General features: G+C 41.8%; 2 protein-coding genes across 3 annotated transcripts in view; one reads left to right on the top strand and one right to left on the bottom strand.

Annotated features, from left to right (window-relative positions):
• The first annotated feature begins 28 nt into the window (after positions 1–28).
• Positions 29–15952, top strand: LIAS (lipoic acid synthetase). 2 transcript variants are annotated; one of them, XM_085223299.1, is made up of 11 exons: positions 32–219; positions 1188–1360; positions 2037–2130; positions 3078–3158; positions 3407–3563; positions 4701–4758; positions 5939–6067; positions 7028–7173; positions 8373–8443; positions 9125–9236; positions 10152–15952. In XM_085223299.1, the coding sequence occupies exons 1-11, from the start codon at positions 133–135 to the stop codon at positions 10202–10204; spliced, it is 1161 nt and encodes a 386-aa protein (XP_085079425.1). In that variant the 5' UTR covers positions 32–132; the 3' UTR covers positions 10205–15952. The 2 variants fall into 2 exon arrangements, with proteins under 2 accessions (XP_085079426.1, XP_085079425.1); XM_085223300.1 differs by lacking the exon at positions 9125–9236 and having other exon boundaries at positions 29–219.
• The window catches only part of UGDH (UDP-glucose 6-dehydrogenase), a 14776-nt gene continuing 12338 nt past the window's right edge, over positions 14593–17030 (bottom strand). Inside the window, exon 12 of the mRNA XM_085223298.1 lies at positions 14593–15869. Coding sequence (XP_085079424.1) covers positions 15759–15869 — 111 coding nt within the window. The 3' untranslated portion in view covers positions 14593–15758. The remainder of the gene's footprint in view (positions 15870–17030) is intronic.

Here is a 17030-nt window from a genome sequence, read left to right as displayed (position 1 = left end):
GTCGCGAGCCGCCGACGTCATCGCGCCGAGGCCGCCGTCCGAGAGGCGAGTGAGAGCGAGCCCCGATGCGCGCGAGCCGGCGCGGGCGGTCGAGCGCCGAGAGCGTCGATCGGGGCGGCGGTGGGCGTCGCCATGTCGCTGCTGCCCGGGGGCTGCCGCGGCGCCGCCGCTACCGCTGCCCGGCGGCTGCTGCTGCTGCTATCGGGGTCTCACGCACGGGTGGGTGGGCGCCGCCCGTCAGCCGGGGCGTCGCGGCCGGGAGCGCGGTTGCGCGCCTCAGGGCTCCGCCGGCGGAAGGGTTGAGAAACGCGCGGCGCGGTGTGTGTGCTGCGGTAGGGTCCGCGCTGCGGCGGGAGGAGTGTCGGCAGCGGGTCGGGACGAGTGGCTCCTCAGCTCTGCTTAGCGCTGCAGTGGCCGCACCCGAGTGCTGGGTCCGGTTCTCCGTCTCCAGTATGAGAGACACGCAGGGCCATGGAAATGACAAAGGGCCTAGAGCTCCCAGAGCTGGGGCTGTGCAGCCTGGAGGCGGCGTGGGAGAGAGGTTCACGAACGGGCAGAAATAGCTGAAAGGAGGGTAGAGCCGAGTTCTTGGTGCCGGCGGGGCAAGAGGCAACGGACCCAAACCGGAGCACGGGAGGTTCCCCCTGAACGCCAGAAGCGCTTCTGTGCTGTGTGGGCGACAGCTCCGGCACAGGCTGCCCGGCTGCGGGCTCTTCTTGGAGATCTTCAGAAGCAGCCCGGCCGTGGGCACTGCTCTGGTGTCCCTGCTGGAGCTGCGGCTGGGCCCGATCTCAGCCGTGCCGTGCTGCTCTTACTGAGGCCGCGTCCACGTTGAAATAGTACGTTTCTGTGGCTGACTTAACAATATACATCTAAACATCAAAATCCTGTAGTCTCAAAAGCAAAAATTAGTCCATACAGTGATACTTGTATCAAAAAAATGTTTAATTTAGTCTGACACTGAGATATCTGGGGACATTAGGGAACAAAAGGTCACTCTTTTTGTCCATTTTTCATTACTTAAAGTGAAGGAGAGTACAAACGTTTAACATAAATGCGGTTGGGAAGAGACTTGCACGAAGTCTGTTGCAGAGCGTATAGTAAATCACCAAAAGGAGTAATGGTTCTTCGGTATGAAACAGTAATTCACTTATAATTTAATACATAAGACTGCTGCTTTTTTTTAGGTGTCAGAGAGCCATGTGTGTAACCAGTACAGAACATCAAGTTCTTTGCCTGAGGAGACAAAAAAAATTCTCCAAAATGGACCAGACTTAGAGGACTTTGTATCAGGAGATTTGGCAGACAAGAGTGCGTGGGCTGAGTACAAAGGCAATTTAAAGCGTCAGAAAGGAGAAAGGTAAATGTAATTTCAAACAACTGTAGTTGCTTCCATGCAGTTTCTTGCATGTTTAGTATTAACTGCAGAATGTATACCATTTCCTTTTATTAAATTCTGTTGTATTGGCTTGCCAGATTGATTTTTCATGGAAAAAAAACTCAGTGTTAACTCTGAATATGTAACAAAACTAAGACGTGATGGTATTTTCTCATTTGAGTGCTTGTGCCATACCAAGTTATAAATGCACATCAGAGAGTAGCATACTATACTTAAAGGCTGAAAAAAATATTACTGGTATCAAAAAATAAATTAATGCAGAATAAGTTAAAAAATACTTGAAATAAAGTATATTCCCAGTTATACATTTGATCAGCCTTCTTGCTAATTGTGTACCTTACGCTGTCGTTAATTGTTGTGTTCTCCATTGTTGTACTATGAAATCCCATCATTACAGCCTTAAACCTTCCAGTGACAACAAATTCCTGTTTTTGAATACTGGGATGGGAATATGTATAGAAGAGAGAAGTCTGTTATGACTATGAGTGATATTAATGCTGGCCACTGAGCTGCGTCAATATTCAAGGAACCCTTCCTCACTGGGATATGTAACAAATTGAAATGAATCTATATAATTAATGGAAATTTACCATGTAAATAATGTGTTAATGTATACATTTGTTTGATTTTTGTTCAGGCTACGACTTCCTCCATGGCTGAAAACAGAGATTCCCATGGGCAAAAATTACAATAAACTGAAAAATACCTTGAGAAGTTTAAATCTGCACACGGTAAATCTAGTATCAAACCAAGGTTTCCTGTAGAAATGATGATGATTTGTTGTTTGTATGTTTGTTTTTGTGGAGGACAGGTAGACATTATGTCTTGTATGGTCTTAGATGCTGAAATCAAACCCAATGCTGATTATTATTTTTTTTTTTAATGTTTTTTTTTTCTGCTGTGATTTTAAATATTAGGACTTAATACTTGCATCATCAAAGAGATCAAAAGATGCCAATTGTAACTATTTTTAATGGAAATGCACACAGTTTCAGGGACATATACATATTTTGCAGGAAAAGGAATTGCTGAAATTTCTATTTGCTTAAATATACCCTCAATCATAGAATGATAGAATGGTCCAGGTTGGAAGGGACCTCAAGGATCATGAAGCTCCAACCCCCCTGTCGCAGGGAAGGCTGCCAGCCTCCATATCTAATACTAGCCCAGGCTGCCCAGGGCCCCATCCTACCTGGCCTTGAACACCTCCAGGTAGGGTGCATCCACAACCTCTCTGGGCAGCCTGTTCCAGGCTTACCACTCTCTTGGTAAAGAACTTCCCCCTGAAAGGTGATCAAAAGTGGTAGGTATGCATGGAGAGCTTTTTTTTCTGTTTGGTTGGGTGGTTTTTGGGTTGTGTTTTTTTGAGCAAGATGTATCATGGATCTTGTGAATACAGTATCTTGTGAAATGTGTAAATTTAAATACTAATGACAATCTGTGCTAACTAATAAGGCAGTTACTCAGCTGAGGAGTTGTTGGCTCTGGGTTTATATATTAGAGGTAAAGAATGGAAATGGATGCCAGGAAACAATTATTTTCTTCCTAGCCATTCTGCTGACTTCTTCCATAACAATGCGTAACTCTGTTAATCTCATTTATCACAGATAAATGAGGAATTAGGATTATTTGTAGGCTAGTACTGAAATATAGTACCTTCCTGTCTGTTTAACTTCAGGTATGTGAGGAAGCACGTTGTCCCAACATTGGGGAATGCTGGGGAGGTGGTGAATATGCTACAGCTACAGCTACTATTATGGTAAGCCATTAACTATTTCTCACGTATTTTATAACTGTTTGAGGCACTTGTAGCATATTGTTGGATATGTGGCAACCTCTGCTGAAGAGGTGTGGGTTTGTTACATGAAATGTACAGGAAATCACTTCTTCGCCTTTTTCTTTTGTATTGAGACGGTCTGATATGCTGAAACAGCATATGCAGCTGTTTCTTGGCTGAGCAATAGTGATGTGCAAAATGTAAATGTGGGAATGCCTTTCTTGTTTCAGCTGATGGGTGACACGTGCACTAGAGGTTGCAGATTTTGTTCAGTAAAAACAGCAAAAAATCCCCCTCCACTGGATCCCGAGGAGCCTTACAACACAGCAAAAGCTATTGCTGAGTGGGGCTTGGATTACGTTGTATTGACATCGGTGGACAGAGACGGTTAGTGTGCTGTCACTGATGTCTTCCAGTGTGGGCTCAGTGCAATTGTTGAGAATTCTTCTTTGAAATGAGTCAACAGTGCAAAACTTTGGAAAGTGCCTACGTACTCTTAGTATCTCTCTATACCTGGTAAAATACAATAGAAGTTACACTCAGAGGATCATCTTTTCCAACCTAAATTATTCTGTGATCACATCCAACCATCCAGCTAACCCTACAGCAAAGCCATGTCCATAAGTGCCCCATCCACATAAGTGGATGGTGGTGGACTCCACCCCTCCCCTGGGCAGCCCGTTCCAATGCCCAACCACCCTTCCCACAAAGATAGTTTCCTGAGACTCAATTTCAGCCTCCCCTGGCACAGCTTGATGCCGATGCCTCACGTCCGACACCTTCCTCTCTTGCCTCCTTTCAGATAGCTGAACATAGCAATGAGATCTTAACATTAAAAATATACAATAATTAATAAAATATTGTAAGAACCTTTTTCTTTTTTCAAAGTACACGCACTATATTCTCCTTGATCAGAAAAAAATGACATTCATACATGATGCTGTCGCAGAACACATTTCCAAAAGCTACACCTGAAATAAATTATACTTACTAGTATTGAAAGTTGCTTTTTGTTCTGTGGTTCTAGTAGCTCTTTTGTGGTGACATCATGTACATGAGAAAAACGATTGTAAGGACTCTTCAGTATACTTTAGGTGATTCTTCAGTATACTTTAGGTGAAAATCCAATAGCTTCAAAGTGGCTTACAAGAAAAGAGCAATAATGCTTAGTTGGCTATGTTTCAGGTTTTTTGTAGGATGGTTTCTCAGATCAAAAACATAAATAGTTAAAGTCATTTTGTTCTTAGGCTGACAGTGAACCCACAAAAACAAGTGAATATGATCCAAGTGTGCCCTAAATGATCATACTTAGTGTGTGTGCAGAGTGAGGCTTGGTAGAATATCTGCTGCAAACCTTTGGCATAAGCAGTAAGATAAGATGAGTTTTATCTTTGACTAAGAACTCCTTTATGAGTTTGGATTTAATTGTGACTCTGCTTTTTTTTTTTTTTTTTTTGGTCTCTGCTAATAAGTAAATGCATTTCTTGAGCAGAAAGGTTAACTGAATAATTGAAATACTTCTAGATATGCCTGATGGTGGAGCAGAACACTTTGCAAAGACAGTCTCCCATCTGAAAGAAAGGTACGTTAATAATGTACTACTGTTATTAAAACTTTATTGTTGTATCTCAGTTTCAGTTGGGGCGGAATTGTTTTCTTCAGAGGGTCTGATATCATGCTGTATTTTGGTTCTAGGAGAAAAATACACACTGATAACACACTGATGTTTATAGTTGCCTGCTTTTTTTTTTTTTTTTTTTTTTTCCCTGTAACGTCTTACAGAGCCAAAACCATTTGCAGCAAAGGGCCCCAAGGAGCTGGGAGGGAACAGAATTAGGACAGCTGACATAAACTGGCCACAGGGACATTCCATGCTATATTACATCACACAGAAGGGGTTTTGGAGGCATGGGGGTTCATTTCACTCTCTTTCGCTACTTGGGGGGATGGCTGGGCATTGGTCAGGGGGTGGTAAGCAATTGCTTGTGCATCACTTGCTATATTTGTCATAATTATTATCCTTTTCTTTATCTTAGTAAATAGTTTTATCCCAACCCACAAGTTCCACTTTGCTTCTTTTTGATTCTTTCCCCCATCCCACTGGGAAGGGGGGAGTAACCAAACAACTGCGTGATGCTGAGCCACCTGCCAGCTTAAATCACAACACGTGGTATGGCATGCAGGTCAAAACTGTCTTTAGCTGAATTCTGAGGGGCCATACAAATAGAAAAGTGTGCCTTCAGCTTGTTTATGTGCCCTTTTTCCCCTATTATTCATATTTCTGGTACAATAGTCCCAAAATATTTTGAATTGGAATGCATTTGCAATTTAGCACAGGCTTATTTAAAGCTAAGCACTGGATTATCTCTTTGACCATGTGTCAGGTCAGAAACACATCTCTGTATTTCAGAGCTATAATAGTAAAACAGTATTTAAAACTTCGTGCAGTAACCTGTGACTGACAGAAAAATATTACATATGGACCGACCGTAAAGAATGGGTTTTGTATTATTTGACTTTCATTCTATTTCAGCTCACATCAGTAAAATCACGAATTAAAGACATTATGTTTTGTTTGAACAATGATATTATAAAAAAGCAATAATGTCAGTATTTGCAGAAATCTGTTGTTTTAGCCATATATCCCAAATTAACTTCGCTCTGCTTATGAGAGCATCATCGGTTTGGTTATGTTTGGGTTTTGTTATATTGAACCTTTACACATCCCACAGATGTGTTTATTTCCAGTTTCTTTTTTTCAGGAACTCAAAAATAGTTGTGGAATGCCTTACCCCTGATTTCCGAGGGGACCTTAAGGCTGTGGAGAAGGTAGCACTGTCAGGGCTGGACGTGTACGCCCACAACGTGGAGACTGTTCCAGAATTACAGAGGTAAGCAAGAACGGTGTGTGTAAATGAAAGCAGAACACAGTATACGAGGAGAAGGGATTTTGTGAAAGGAATTCTCTGTGACTGAGAGCCAGAGGCCTTTATTTAAACCTGCTTTCAGCCTGCAGCTCTCCCTCCTCTGATCTCACTCAGAGGCGGCACCACCGCTCCCTGTTCCTCCTGAGGTGACCACAGGCTGTGGTCAGTGGGCTTCTCAAGTCAGAGCTTTGTCCTAAAAAAAAGGAACAAAAGAACCGAAACATTCACTCTGAATATAATACTCTGTATAGCAGAATCCCATTTTGTCAGGTTCTCTACTTGAGCACTAGGTTTTGTTTCACAGCACTTCAGTACTTCGAACTAACACACAGCTTGCCCTGTGGCAGAAAAGGCGCAGGCCGGCCAGGCGCTGTTCCATCCCCGGCTCCCGGCACTCTGCAGCCTTTTGGCTTTCCGCAGCTGTGACGGTGCGTCGCCTTCGCGATCTGACAGTACTCTGCCACCAGAAAAAGGAGCGCTTCCCTGCCTCGCAAGAACGTTCTGTACAGCTCCGCCCGCAGCCACGCGGTGCGCTGCCGCAGAGGGCAGGGCCGGGAAGGGAAGGGACGCTCCGGCCGTGAGATCCGTCGCGCTCCGCTTCGCGTCGCGCCAGCCTTCCCCTGCCCGCCGGCTTCCGCTCGGATAGCCGGCTGCTGCCGGCCGTCTCAGCGCTGGGGCGGCGGGCGGGGAGCTCCGAAATGGCGCGGGGCCGCGTTTCCCAGGCTGCTTCGCGCGGCGCCGCCCTGCCCGCCGCCCACCCGCAGAGGGCGCCCGCGCCGCGCCGCGCCGCGCCCGGGCCTCGGGGCCGGCAGGCGGCCCGGAAGGGCGAGCCGTGCTTTGGGCTTCGCGGGATGTAACAGAACGTAACTGTCGTGGTGTCTTTAACTCGCCTCTGTTCTCCCCGTCGTGTTGAAAACCTCAAAGGAAAATCCGCGATCCCCGAGCCAACTTCGAGCAGTCCGTCCGTGTGCTGAAGCACGCCAAGGAGGTGCAGCCCCGTGTCATTTCCAAAACATCCCTCATGCTGGGGCTGGGCGAGACAGATGAGCAGGTGTTTTCAACGATGAAGTGTGAGTTTTCTTACGTTTTCTTTGCTATTCATTTCTAAGAGGAGAAAAGTTCCCGGTGGTTAGTGCACAGAAGGCATTTTTCACAAGATACTTGTACATCCTGCGACGTTGCTCCCATATCCAGCTGAAGGATTGTCTACCTGTACTTTATCCCGTGTATAACAACCGTATTTAGAAGGCAGTGGTACAGCCTTGTTTTTCTGCAGCTGTGCCGTATCAGTTCCTGCCCAACCTTCCCCATCCTTCCTGCCCAGCATTTCATACAGAAGTGTGAAGTTCAGCCTCAGGGCTGTTTGCATGTCATGGATGTCTTTGGAGCCATCCAGTTACTCTAATCTTATTCCTCTCCCTTCCTCTGTTTAGAAGCTGAAGAACATGTAAATGTGCTGCTATTAAACCCATTTATTACAGAACCATATTAGTCTAATCAGAGGTTTCAAGGTAATAGTGAGTGCAAATGCTGTAAACAAAACATTATATTTTCTTTTTATTTGGCTTGGGGGCAAGCAGTCCACATAGCCAGGAAATATATAGAGGTATTCATGCAAAATCTGATCCCTCAGACATCTCTGTTCAGAGTGCCCTTCTAGCCACAGCAAGCATTGCCCTGCAGGCTAGCTGACTGCTGGGTGCCTGGATTACTGTCAATAAGCAGACAACCTGAACTCATTTGTTGCATCTTGATTCTAGTAAATATCCATCTTGCAAGTTTTTGCAGGCATTAAAGCTAACATCTACCCTTCAGTGTGTAAAGCTGGCTAAAGGTGTTGGCAACTTCCCTTGGATTTATTTCTCTTCATAAAAGTGCTGGTAACTTCAGCATGAAGGCTTTGAACCAGTGGAGAAGTGCCAAGTGCATGCATCCATTTCCCTCAGGTGAAGGCTTTGACCTAAAGATGCAGTGAAAAGCAGCAAAACAAAAAAGAGCATGTTGTCTCTGCAGTGAGACAAGTGACTGCAGTGCAGTGGTATTCTTTCCAGCTCTGAACTAGAGCAGGTCATGCAGCAGCTTGGATCTCAGAACGAGGTGCATTGCTGCTGCTTGTGGAGGTTGCAGGCTCTGTTCAGGGAGAGCAGAATGTACCCCCTGCAGGGTGCTGTGGGGTGAGCCTGGTTCAGCCTTGCACGTGGGGTGTTAGCCACTTGCTGACAATCCCTCGTGATGCTTTTGCCACTAACAAGGACGTTTATTTTTACAGTGTTGCGTGAAGCAGGTGTGGATTGTTTGACTCTAGGACAATACATGCAACCAACAAAACGTCACCTAAAGGTAAATATGCCTTTAATTTACAGACAGAATTATGGTCTTGTGTACCTTGCAGTAAATTCTTCTTTCTAAAGTGAGGCTTGATTTGCATCCTTCCCTTAACTGTGGAGGTTGGGAAAAATTTCCTTCCTTGTCTAACTTTATTCCCATCTGTTATGGACTCCTTGCTAGAAATGGCCCCAGCTACAATCCTTCCATCTTCTGCAGACTTTCCATTGCTACTATTAGCTGGGCAGACAGCTGGAGCTGAGGCATGATTCTGCAAAACAAGTTTCCCTGTATGCCTCAAACAGAATGGCTCAAGTCAGCTCTTCTTCGCTGATCAGTAGGCTGGCCCTTAATGGTGCCATTTCAGCTGCAGAAATTACCATTTCTTCCTTCTACAACCTGTCCAGAGCTTGAGTCTCTGTTCTGTTACTCTGTTTCACTGAAATAACTTGCTAATAAGGAGATCTGTAGGACTACTATGCTTTTTATTTTTACTAACTTGGACAAAAAAGGTTTGTGCAAAAGGACTGTTTGAAAACAGAGCTAAGAAAATGAACGAAGCAACAACTTTTCAGCTATATCTGTTTTGGAATGTAATGTTTTGAATTGAGATTTAATTGTTTCATTTTGCCATATGCTGTCTATTTTTATTTCCTTTACGCTAAGGCCTGATCAGAATGAATTCTTTTCACTCAGGTTGAGGAGTATGTAACACCTGAAAAATTCAAATACTGGGAAAAAGTAGGAAATGATCTTGGATTCCATTACACAGCTAGCGGGCCTCTAGTGCGTTCCTCCTATAAAGCAGGTACATTACTAAGCAGTATGAAATTATTTAGGATGTGATATTTTATATAATCAAGCTAAAACTGTGAGGTAATAGGCAAAAAACTCACCTTTTCTCAAGAGCAAATTATCTAGTCATGCTTTCTTTTTTACTGTTTACATTTACATTTTTTGTAGTTCATCTATAGCATGTATTTGTGCAATTCTTGGGTGGCTTGTCACCTTAAATAAGCTGATTTTTTTGCCAAAGCAAGCTTGTGCTATACTTAATGCACAAGGCAGGATTCATATATAGGGTACACAGCCTTCCGTTTTTCCATTACAATCTGCTGCTTGAACACTTGAGGCTTTAATGGAGCCAGTTGTTGCTTGTGATGCAATTTTGATGTTGAAGGCAGAATTTATTTACAGTGCCCTAGAAATAATTAGCCACACTTAAGGCAGTGCTTTTTCTGACAAAGCAGTGTGTGTTAAGTAGCAGCTGATCTTAGTGGGACTGCCGTATAGGTGCAACATTCTGCTTTTTCCTAAGGAGAGAGCACAGAAGGGTGGTTTGGGGCACCTTGCTTCTCAGGCTATTTGAAGCAGGATTTATAGTGGGTTTCATTACAAGTTGCTGCTACTTCATAAAATAGGAATTAATTTTTAATTAAATCAATTCACCTCGACCTGATTGAAAACACAAAGCAGCAGAGCTTTTTCATAGCTCTGAACATGAAGAAAATTCAGATTTTGAGGGGATGGATGGTATTGCTTGTTGGATTTGGCTTTTTACACATCCTGGCTGTTTGTATTGAAAATGCAGTTGTGTAGAACTGAATTGCTATAGAATATTGGTAAGCCCTAATACAAAATACAATAGGAATGCACATTGTTTTGCTTCATGTCCTGGAAACACCTAGAAATGACTTCTGGTGCTTTTTTGCCTTTTGATTAGGTGAATTCTTCTTGAAGAACTTGGTGGAAAAAAGAAAGACGAAAGTCATCTGAAAATGAGAGTGAACCTATTTAAAGCAGCCAGTTCTAAGGATCCTTTTTCAGCACATAATTATACCCAGTTCCAGAAATACAGAAGACCAGATGGTGGAGGCACGAATAAACTTACTATCTTTCCAGAACATTTTACTCTTACCAAAACACTTACTGTTATTGTACCTAACTCCTGGCAATGCTACAACTGTGTAGTCCTTCCAGCATTAAGTAGTAAATCAGAAGACAGAATTGGTTTTGAAAGAGCAAAAGCAACTGAGGTAAGCTGAAATCAGAGGTTTAAGTAAACAGATGTGATGCTACCATCAATGTTGCTGCAATTAGGTACTGCTTAAGATGCCAATAATAGGTATTTTGAAAGGCAGTGAGATCTTGCTGTGTCTTACCATTACCATGTAACACAAGCTTGCAGGCATTGTGGGAAATAAAGGAATTACAAAAAAGCATCCATGACGAAGGACCACATTAGGATTATTTTGAACCACACCAGAGAATTACTGTTAATACTTGTTCAAGACATGTCTTTTGCCTGCATCTTAAGAAAATTAACTGTGCCATTCTGAGAGCTAATGCTTTGCAGGTGTCTCAAAGGACGAGTGTCAATAAGGTGATGAGGTGAAGAAAACAAGATAGTTAACTTTGTATAGATATCAATTTAAAACATTAGGAAATTCATGGTTGCCATAGCAGCAGAGAGGGAGCCACCTTTAGCTTGGGTACGTACGTGACTGTTACCCCTCTGCTTTGTACTGATGCTGCTTCAGCACTGGGTGTCCAGATTTGTGCATATCCTGTACTGTAATTCTGCTCTGTTGTTGCCTGGGGATTAAAGTTCTGTACTCCACCTAAGGGTGTGGAGATGGCATTCAGGCTGGGTGCCTGCCCCAGGAGGTTTGATCTGAGTATTTACTCTTCTGCATTCAGATTTAACTGCACTGTGGCTAAAATGTAAAGTCTGTTACGTACTGTACTAAGCTCAGGTAGAAATAAAAGTGTGGCATATGGTACAGTAGCAGCTGTACATTTCTGTCTTTTCAGTCATGGTAGCCTCTCCCTAATCATTCTCAGCTGTGTGTTCTGAACAGTAGATAAGAATTCTTAAAACTGGCTGAAACTTTTATTTTTATGAAGTTGTTGGGAAATATTCCAAGAATTTGTTGTCTAGTTATAAACTCTTCTCATTCCAGTAATCCTGGAGCTGGCTGTAGTACTTATGTACACTTTCGTAGTCTATAGAAAGGAAAGAGGACCCTCCCACCACACCACGCTTTGCAAGATGTTAGCATGACAGCTAATCAGCAAGTGGAATCTTGGTATTGTCACAGACAGCAAAAGTCAAACTGCCACCGAGGCCAGTGTTGCATAATTGGTACTTCACAAAATAAAGCACTAAGTATAGCAATACTAAGGCATTATGAAGACAAATTAGCTTTAAACTAAAAAGGAATATATTTAATTAAATAGTATAATGGTAGTGTAAATTAGGGAGAGATTGTATGTTCTTTATGGCTCAGGCTTTATGCCTATACCTTGAAAAGGTGAAAATTTTAAAGTTTTTAAAGTTATCAATAAGACTGCAAAGTAATCTTGAAAAAGAGCAGAAAATCTTGAAAGAGAGCACCTCCCTTCAGCTGAAACACCACATAGCAGAGCAGCAGAAGGTTGGCACTACAGCAAGGAGTCTGAATACTGCTCTGCTAGAGCAGGCCAGGTGAGGTGCAGCACTAACCTGCTGATACCCACACATGTAATGACTGCCAGCTTCTATTAGAGGCCCTCCTATAAATAATGGGCTTTGATAGAGCAGGTTTAGGAAGCTATTATTGTAGCTTTTGCCAAGTTACTGTTTTCAGTATAATCGACACCAGAAAAATGAAGAAAAATTCTGAGCCATACAGCAATTTTAAAACTGCTAAGAGGACACTGCACAATGATCATCTATGACTTTTTTTTTCTTGTTGAGACAAATGTTTCTATAAAACAGTCTAACATTATTTCATATGGTAAGTTTTTGGTCTTTTTTACAGACTGCTGCTGGGTGGATCAGAAGATGATCTCAGGCTTTACACAGCTGTCCGACAGCAGGCCCCCAGTTACACAACCTCTATAAACTATTTCCTAGTCACATGCTTTGTATGGCTTCTAGGGAAAGCAGTCATATTTTGGCTTCATAGATGCATTTTTGTTTCATTTCTGAGAGTCTTTGAGGACCTCTGACAATTTGTACAACACAGATGACAAGTTTTAAAGTTCTTTTTCTAGCTGAAAAAACTACTTTTCCAACTATCTTTCATCCCTATTCCCATTTTTTCCCCTATAACTTTATATTAAAGGTACCAAATACTCTGAGGTTATGGCTATAGATTCAGCACATGACTTCTCTAATCTTGTTTCTGAAGAGATTTCACATTTAATATTTGTGAAGCACTTAATTCTGTCTGCACTTCTTATAGTACTGTACGCCTGCTTTGTCAGTTTCTGTTGCACTCAAGAAAACAGTTCTGGGAATAGGATCTCAAGTCAACGTGTTCTTTAAGAGAGTGACCTTTTTTAAAGCATCATTATACCAACCGACAACATACAAAGCATAATTAAACATTACACAGCCAACTGGAGATTTGCTGCACCATCCAATGACTTACAGAAGTGTTAAGTTAAAAAAGAAGGCATTCATTTAAGAATAGATTTGTTTTCCATCTGATCAGTGAATAATAGGAGAGTAGGGGTGTCCCCTTTTTTCACTACATGGGAAGTTATTAAAGATGACATTCAACCTCTGCTAGCAATTCTCAGCTTGAATTGAGGAAAAAAAAAAAAGCAGGTAATGAAGACCTATGCCAGTATCCCTAGAGCAATTATAGATAACACATTATTATTTCCTGTACTGACACTTCATTTTGAATTTCAGATGTTGAGCATTATAGCATACTATAAACTCTATGTCACCCCCAACAAAGCTTCAAGGGATGAAGAGAGGTATAAACTTACTAGCCATCATGAGAGATCCAACTGCTCTTACACTGCTCTTTGTAAAAAAAAAAAAAAAAAAAAAAAGTGTTCCCTCTATTCAGCTGCAGTGCTCTTGGCCATCCTCATTCCAGGAACAGTTTTGTCTGAATTAAGAGTTTAACATCCATACAAAGAAGTAAAAAGAGTACATCATGTCTGGCACTTGGATTTAGTACTGTACATCTTGAGTGAGACAATTTATGCAGCCCATATGCTACTCATAGGCTTGTATTAAACTGTACTGTTTCAGCTGCTGTATTCACACTTTTGCAACGAAAAATGGTGTTACAGTGGGATTGCATTTTATTAAGAAACATTAAAAAAATTAGAGCACAGGAATCCGTTATTCATATTACACAATTCTCATCAAGAATTACATTCTGTAAGATCCCATAGACACAAACCCAATAGCACTAAACCCCATCTCTTTCATGCTTTTTTCGTGAGCACAAGCCTTCAAGAAACAGGAATACAAGTCATCTCCAGCACTATTTCCCTGGCAACTGTACTCTGAAGAAGATGAGCGGTGATTTTGGCCTGTGGTGAGGTTCTTCTGCATGTATGCAAGATGAGCCCTGAAACAGTTCTACCCTAATTATAGTTCAGGGCAAGAGTACTACTCGTTAGCACCCTCTCAATCCCAAAGGAGACGTTACCAGCTTGCTCTCTCTGGTTCTGCTGGGGTAGTGCAGAAAGATGTCTGCCTGTATACACCAGATGATCCAGCATTCTGGAGTTTGAGTACTCACATTTGCCACACCTGTATCAGAGGGCAGTCTTTGCTCTAGGTGTTGTATGAAAGCAGCAATAATGACTTGGGAAGAGGAGACACCACTATGGAAGGTAAGTTTAAGGCTCTATAATTCCCATTCATTTTGATAAGCTTCCAATATGTTCCTCACATAAGAATCCCGTGTGTGACACAGCAAAAAAAACAAAACAACTTCAGGCATGCTTGCCCAGAGTGATGTAGAAGCCATTGAGGTGCATCATCTGAAAGCATTCAGCTCCAAAGTACACTTAGTACAGCCAAACAATTAACACTACCTTGTATTGCCTCTGCAAATTGTTACACGTCCCTCAAATCTTCAAAGATCCATCCTCAACCTTACATGGTACCTGCATTTCCATAGTAAGTAGTGACAGTAACAGTCCTTATTACCAAGACATTGATCTTGTGCTCTCAGTACAACCACTGACATAGCATACTTGAAGGCACAGCTGTTGTACACATTCAGAAAGTAGTCTGTGATTGCTTACAAGATTCTATTATTGAACTAAGACTTCCATGCCTTCTAGTTCAAATCCTCTGTGATCATCTTCCCTTTCTAACACTTTCTCCATTTCACAACCCCATGCAACAAGCCAAACACAGAGTCTATAATCAAGGACTTTAATAGCACTGGCCAATTTAAAATAATAAAAACAAGTAGAAAGAAAGTAATAATAAAGGCAAAAGTATCATGATAATAGAGGAACTATTAATTCCTGCTAATGAAATGAGGTAGCAAGCTGACTATGTACGGGGCTGAATTTTTTTTCTTTTTAAAATTTTCTGAACAGCAGAGAATAATTCTTGCAGATTCATTAAGATACTGCTTTTATTCATAAGATATAAGCAGAAAGGACAGTAGAAAAAGCATTAGCTTTGAAGCTAACATTTGCTTTCTACTTGGACTGACACTGAATTAAGGTATGTCTGCTCAAATTCTGTGTTTGAACAAGCAGCAGGCAGAATGCTCTTCTGCTGAAGGAAAGTTGTATTGTGATAATTTATGAAAATCATGCCCCAAGAATCTGATCAAATCAGTAATTTATGTGCTGCACATGGAATGTAGGCAAGAACCAATAATCAGGAACAAGATTAGCCAGTGGATTGGTTTATAGCTACTACTCCACTGCCAACAAGTATGTGACAGACATCTGCAGAAGCCACCTGGCACCCAACAGATGCAGTTCAGACTGCATCAACGCTCGCTGATCCCAGTCAGGATCAGGGCAGTATAGTTGCAGTCAGCTCTGTTTTAGGTCTCAACCCAGAACTACCAAAATTCACATAGAACTCATCTTTTGACTCCACTACCAGTTAAAACAGGCATGTAAGGGGAAAGAATTACCCCAAATGACAATATAAAAAAGTGAGACCAACTGAGTTCCTGATCACTGTCTATAACTGGACTAAAGTAAAATAGATGTTCCATTTCTTTTGTGCTCATATCGCTTGAGCATTTACACTTAAAGTGCAGTGTAGGAACACTTCTGGAAGCAGAAGTTTGTAGCTTGAGCGTAACTTTTCCTCTTAAAGATTGATTCATTATTAAAAACAGGTTTGTACCATCCTCAGTAACCAAAATTGCTAGAAAAATAGAGATTTGAAAAATACGCTGAGTTCACGTGTATCAGGTACTGTTTTCTAGTGTAAAATCGGTTTGTAGTTTATGAAAAATATCCTTCCTTAAAAAAAAAAAAAACAAAAACAAAAAACATAGGGTTACAGTTATTATCACTAAGAAGGTGACAGAATTCCTTCGGTACCTATTAAACATTATACTCTGGGCTTTTTGACAGGTGGGTCCTGCAGGCTGAACTTCGGAATTTCACAAGAAGAAGCAAAAGGGATTCTTTTGGCTGACACCTTCTTCCCAATTGTTTCAATCTGAAGGGGGAAAAAAAAAAAAAAAAAAAAAAAAAAAAAAAAAAAAAAAAAAAAAAAAAAAAAAAAAAAAAAAAAAGAGAAAAGCACATTTAGCAAGTGAGCATGACAAACAGTCACAAAGGCAGTGACAGAGAGTTTACTAATTAAATCCAGGTCACAACTACTTTTGAGGAACACTAGTAGCTATGAAGCACATTGTGTACAAGGACAATTTGAGAGTACAAGTGCAAAGAATTTAGAAAAAAAAAATAAAATAAAATCGGCCTTTCACTTGTTCCCATGTAGAGATTTAAAGAGTTGCATCCTGGAAATTTAAGTATTCATGTGCCCCAGCTTCCATACAACTATCAGTATAAATAATGCCATCAAATGTTACTGGGTATTCAGAAAGTGTGTTTTCAAGTCTCCTTTGTTTAGAGATCTCTATCCATTAAATAAAGAAAAGCTTCCACCCTCTTTCAGGGAGTGGGTTGTTTCTCAAACAATTCAACTCTGCAACTCTAAAGACAGTTAGCTGTTTAAGAGAAAGTTTAGACATTCAAAGAAACCGGGGTCCTACAACATTCTGAAAGGGAGATTTCTGATAAATTCTACATTAGATTAATGTAAATTGGTAGGATGAATTAGTAAGAGTGGGGCTTACAGAGGACTACACATCCACCAACCAAAAAATAGAAATGAACAGTTCAGATGCCCAGTAAGAACATCTTTCCTGTGATACTTGCTAAGTGTCACTGGAAGGAACCTTGAGGCCCACCCAGATCCTGCTCCTTGCCATGTGCTGGATCAGGCTGCCCAGGGCTCCATCCAACCTGGCCTTGAATGCCTCCAGGGATGGGGCATCCACAACTTCTAAAGGCAGCCTGTCCTAGTGCTTCACCATCCTCAGAGTAAAAAATTTCTTCCTAATATCCAATCTAAGTCTCCCCTCTTTTAGTTTAATACCATTCCCCTTGTCATATCTCTACCATACCCTCTAAGAAGAGAGTCTCCCTCCTGTTTATAAGCGCCCTTCAAGTTCTGGAAGGCTGCAATGAAGCGCTCTCAGAACCTTCTCCTCTCCAGGTGGAAGAAGCTCAGCTCCCTCAGCCTTCCTGCAGAGGAGAGGTGACCCTCCTCTGGGCCTGCTTCAACAGCCCTGTCTTTCTTATGCCAAGAAAG

Source organism: Meleagris gallopavo, chromosome 4, assembly GCF_905368555.1.
Source record: "Meleagris gallopavo chromosome 4, MGAL_WU_HG_1.1, whole genome shotgun sequence".
In the NCBI taxonomy this organism is placed as follows: domain Eukaryota; kingdom Metazoa; phylum Chordata; class Aves; order Galliformes; family Phasianidae; genus Meleagris; species Meleagris gallopavo.
This window is presented reverse-complemented; position numbering and strand designations above follow the sequence as displayed.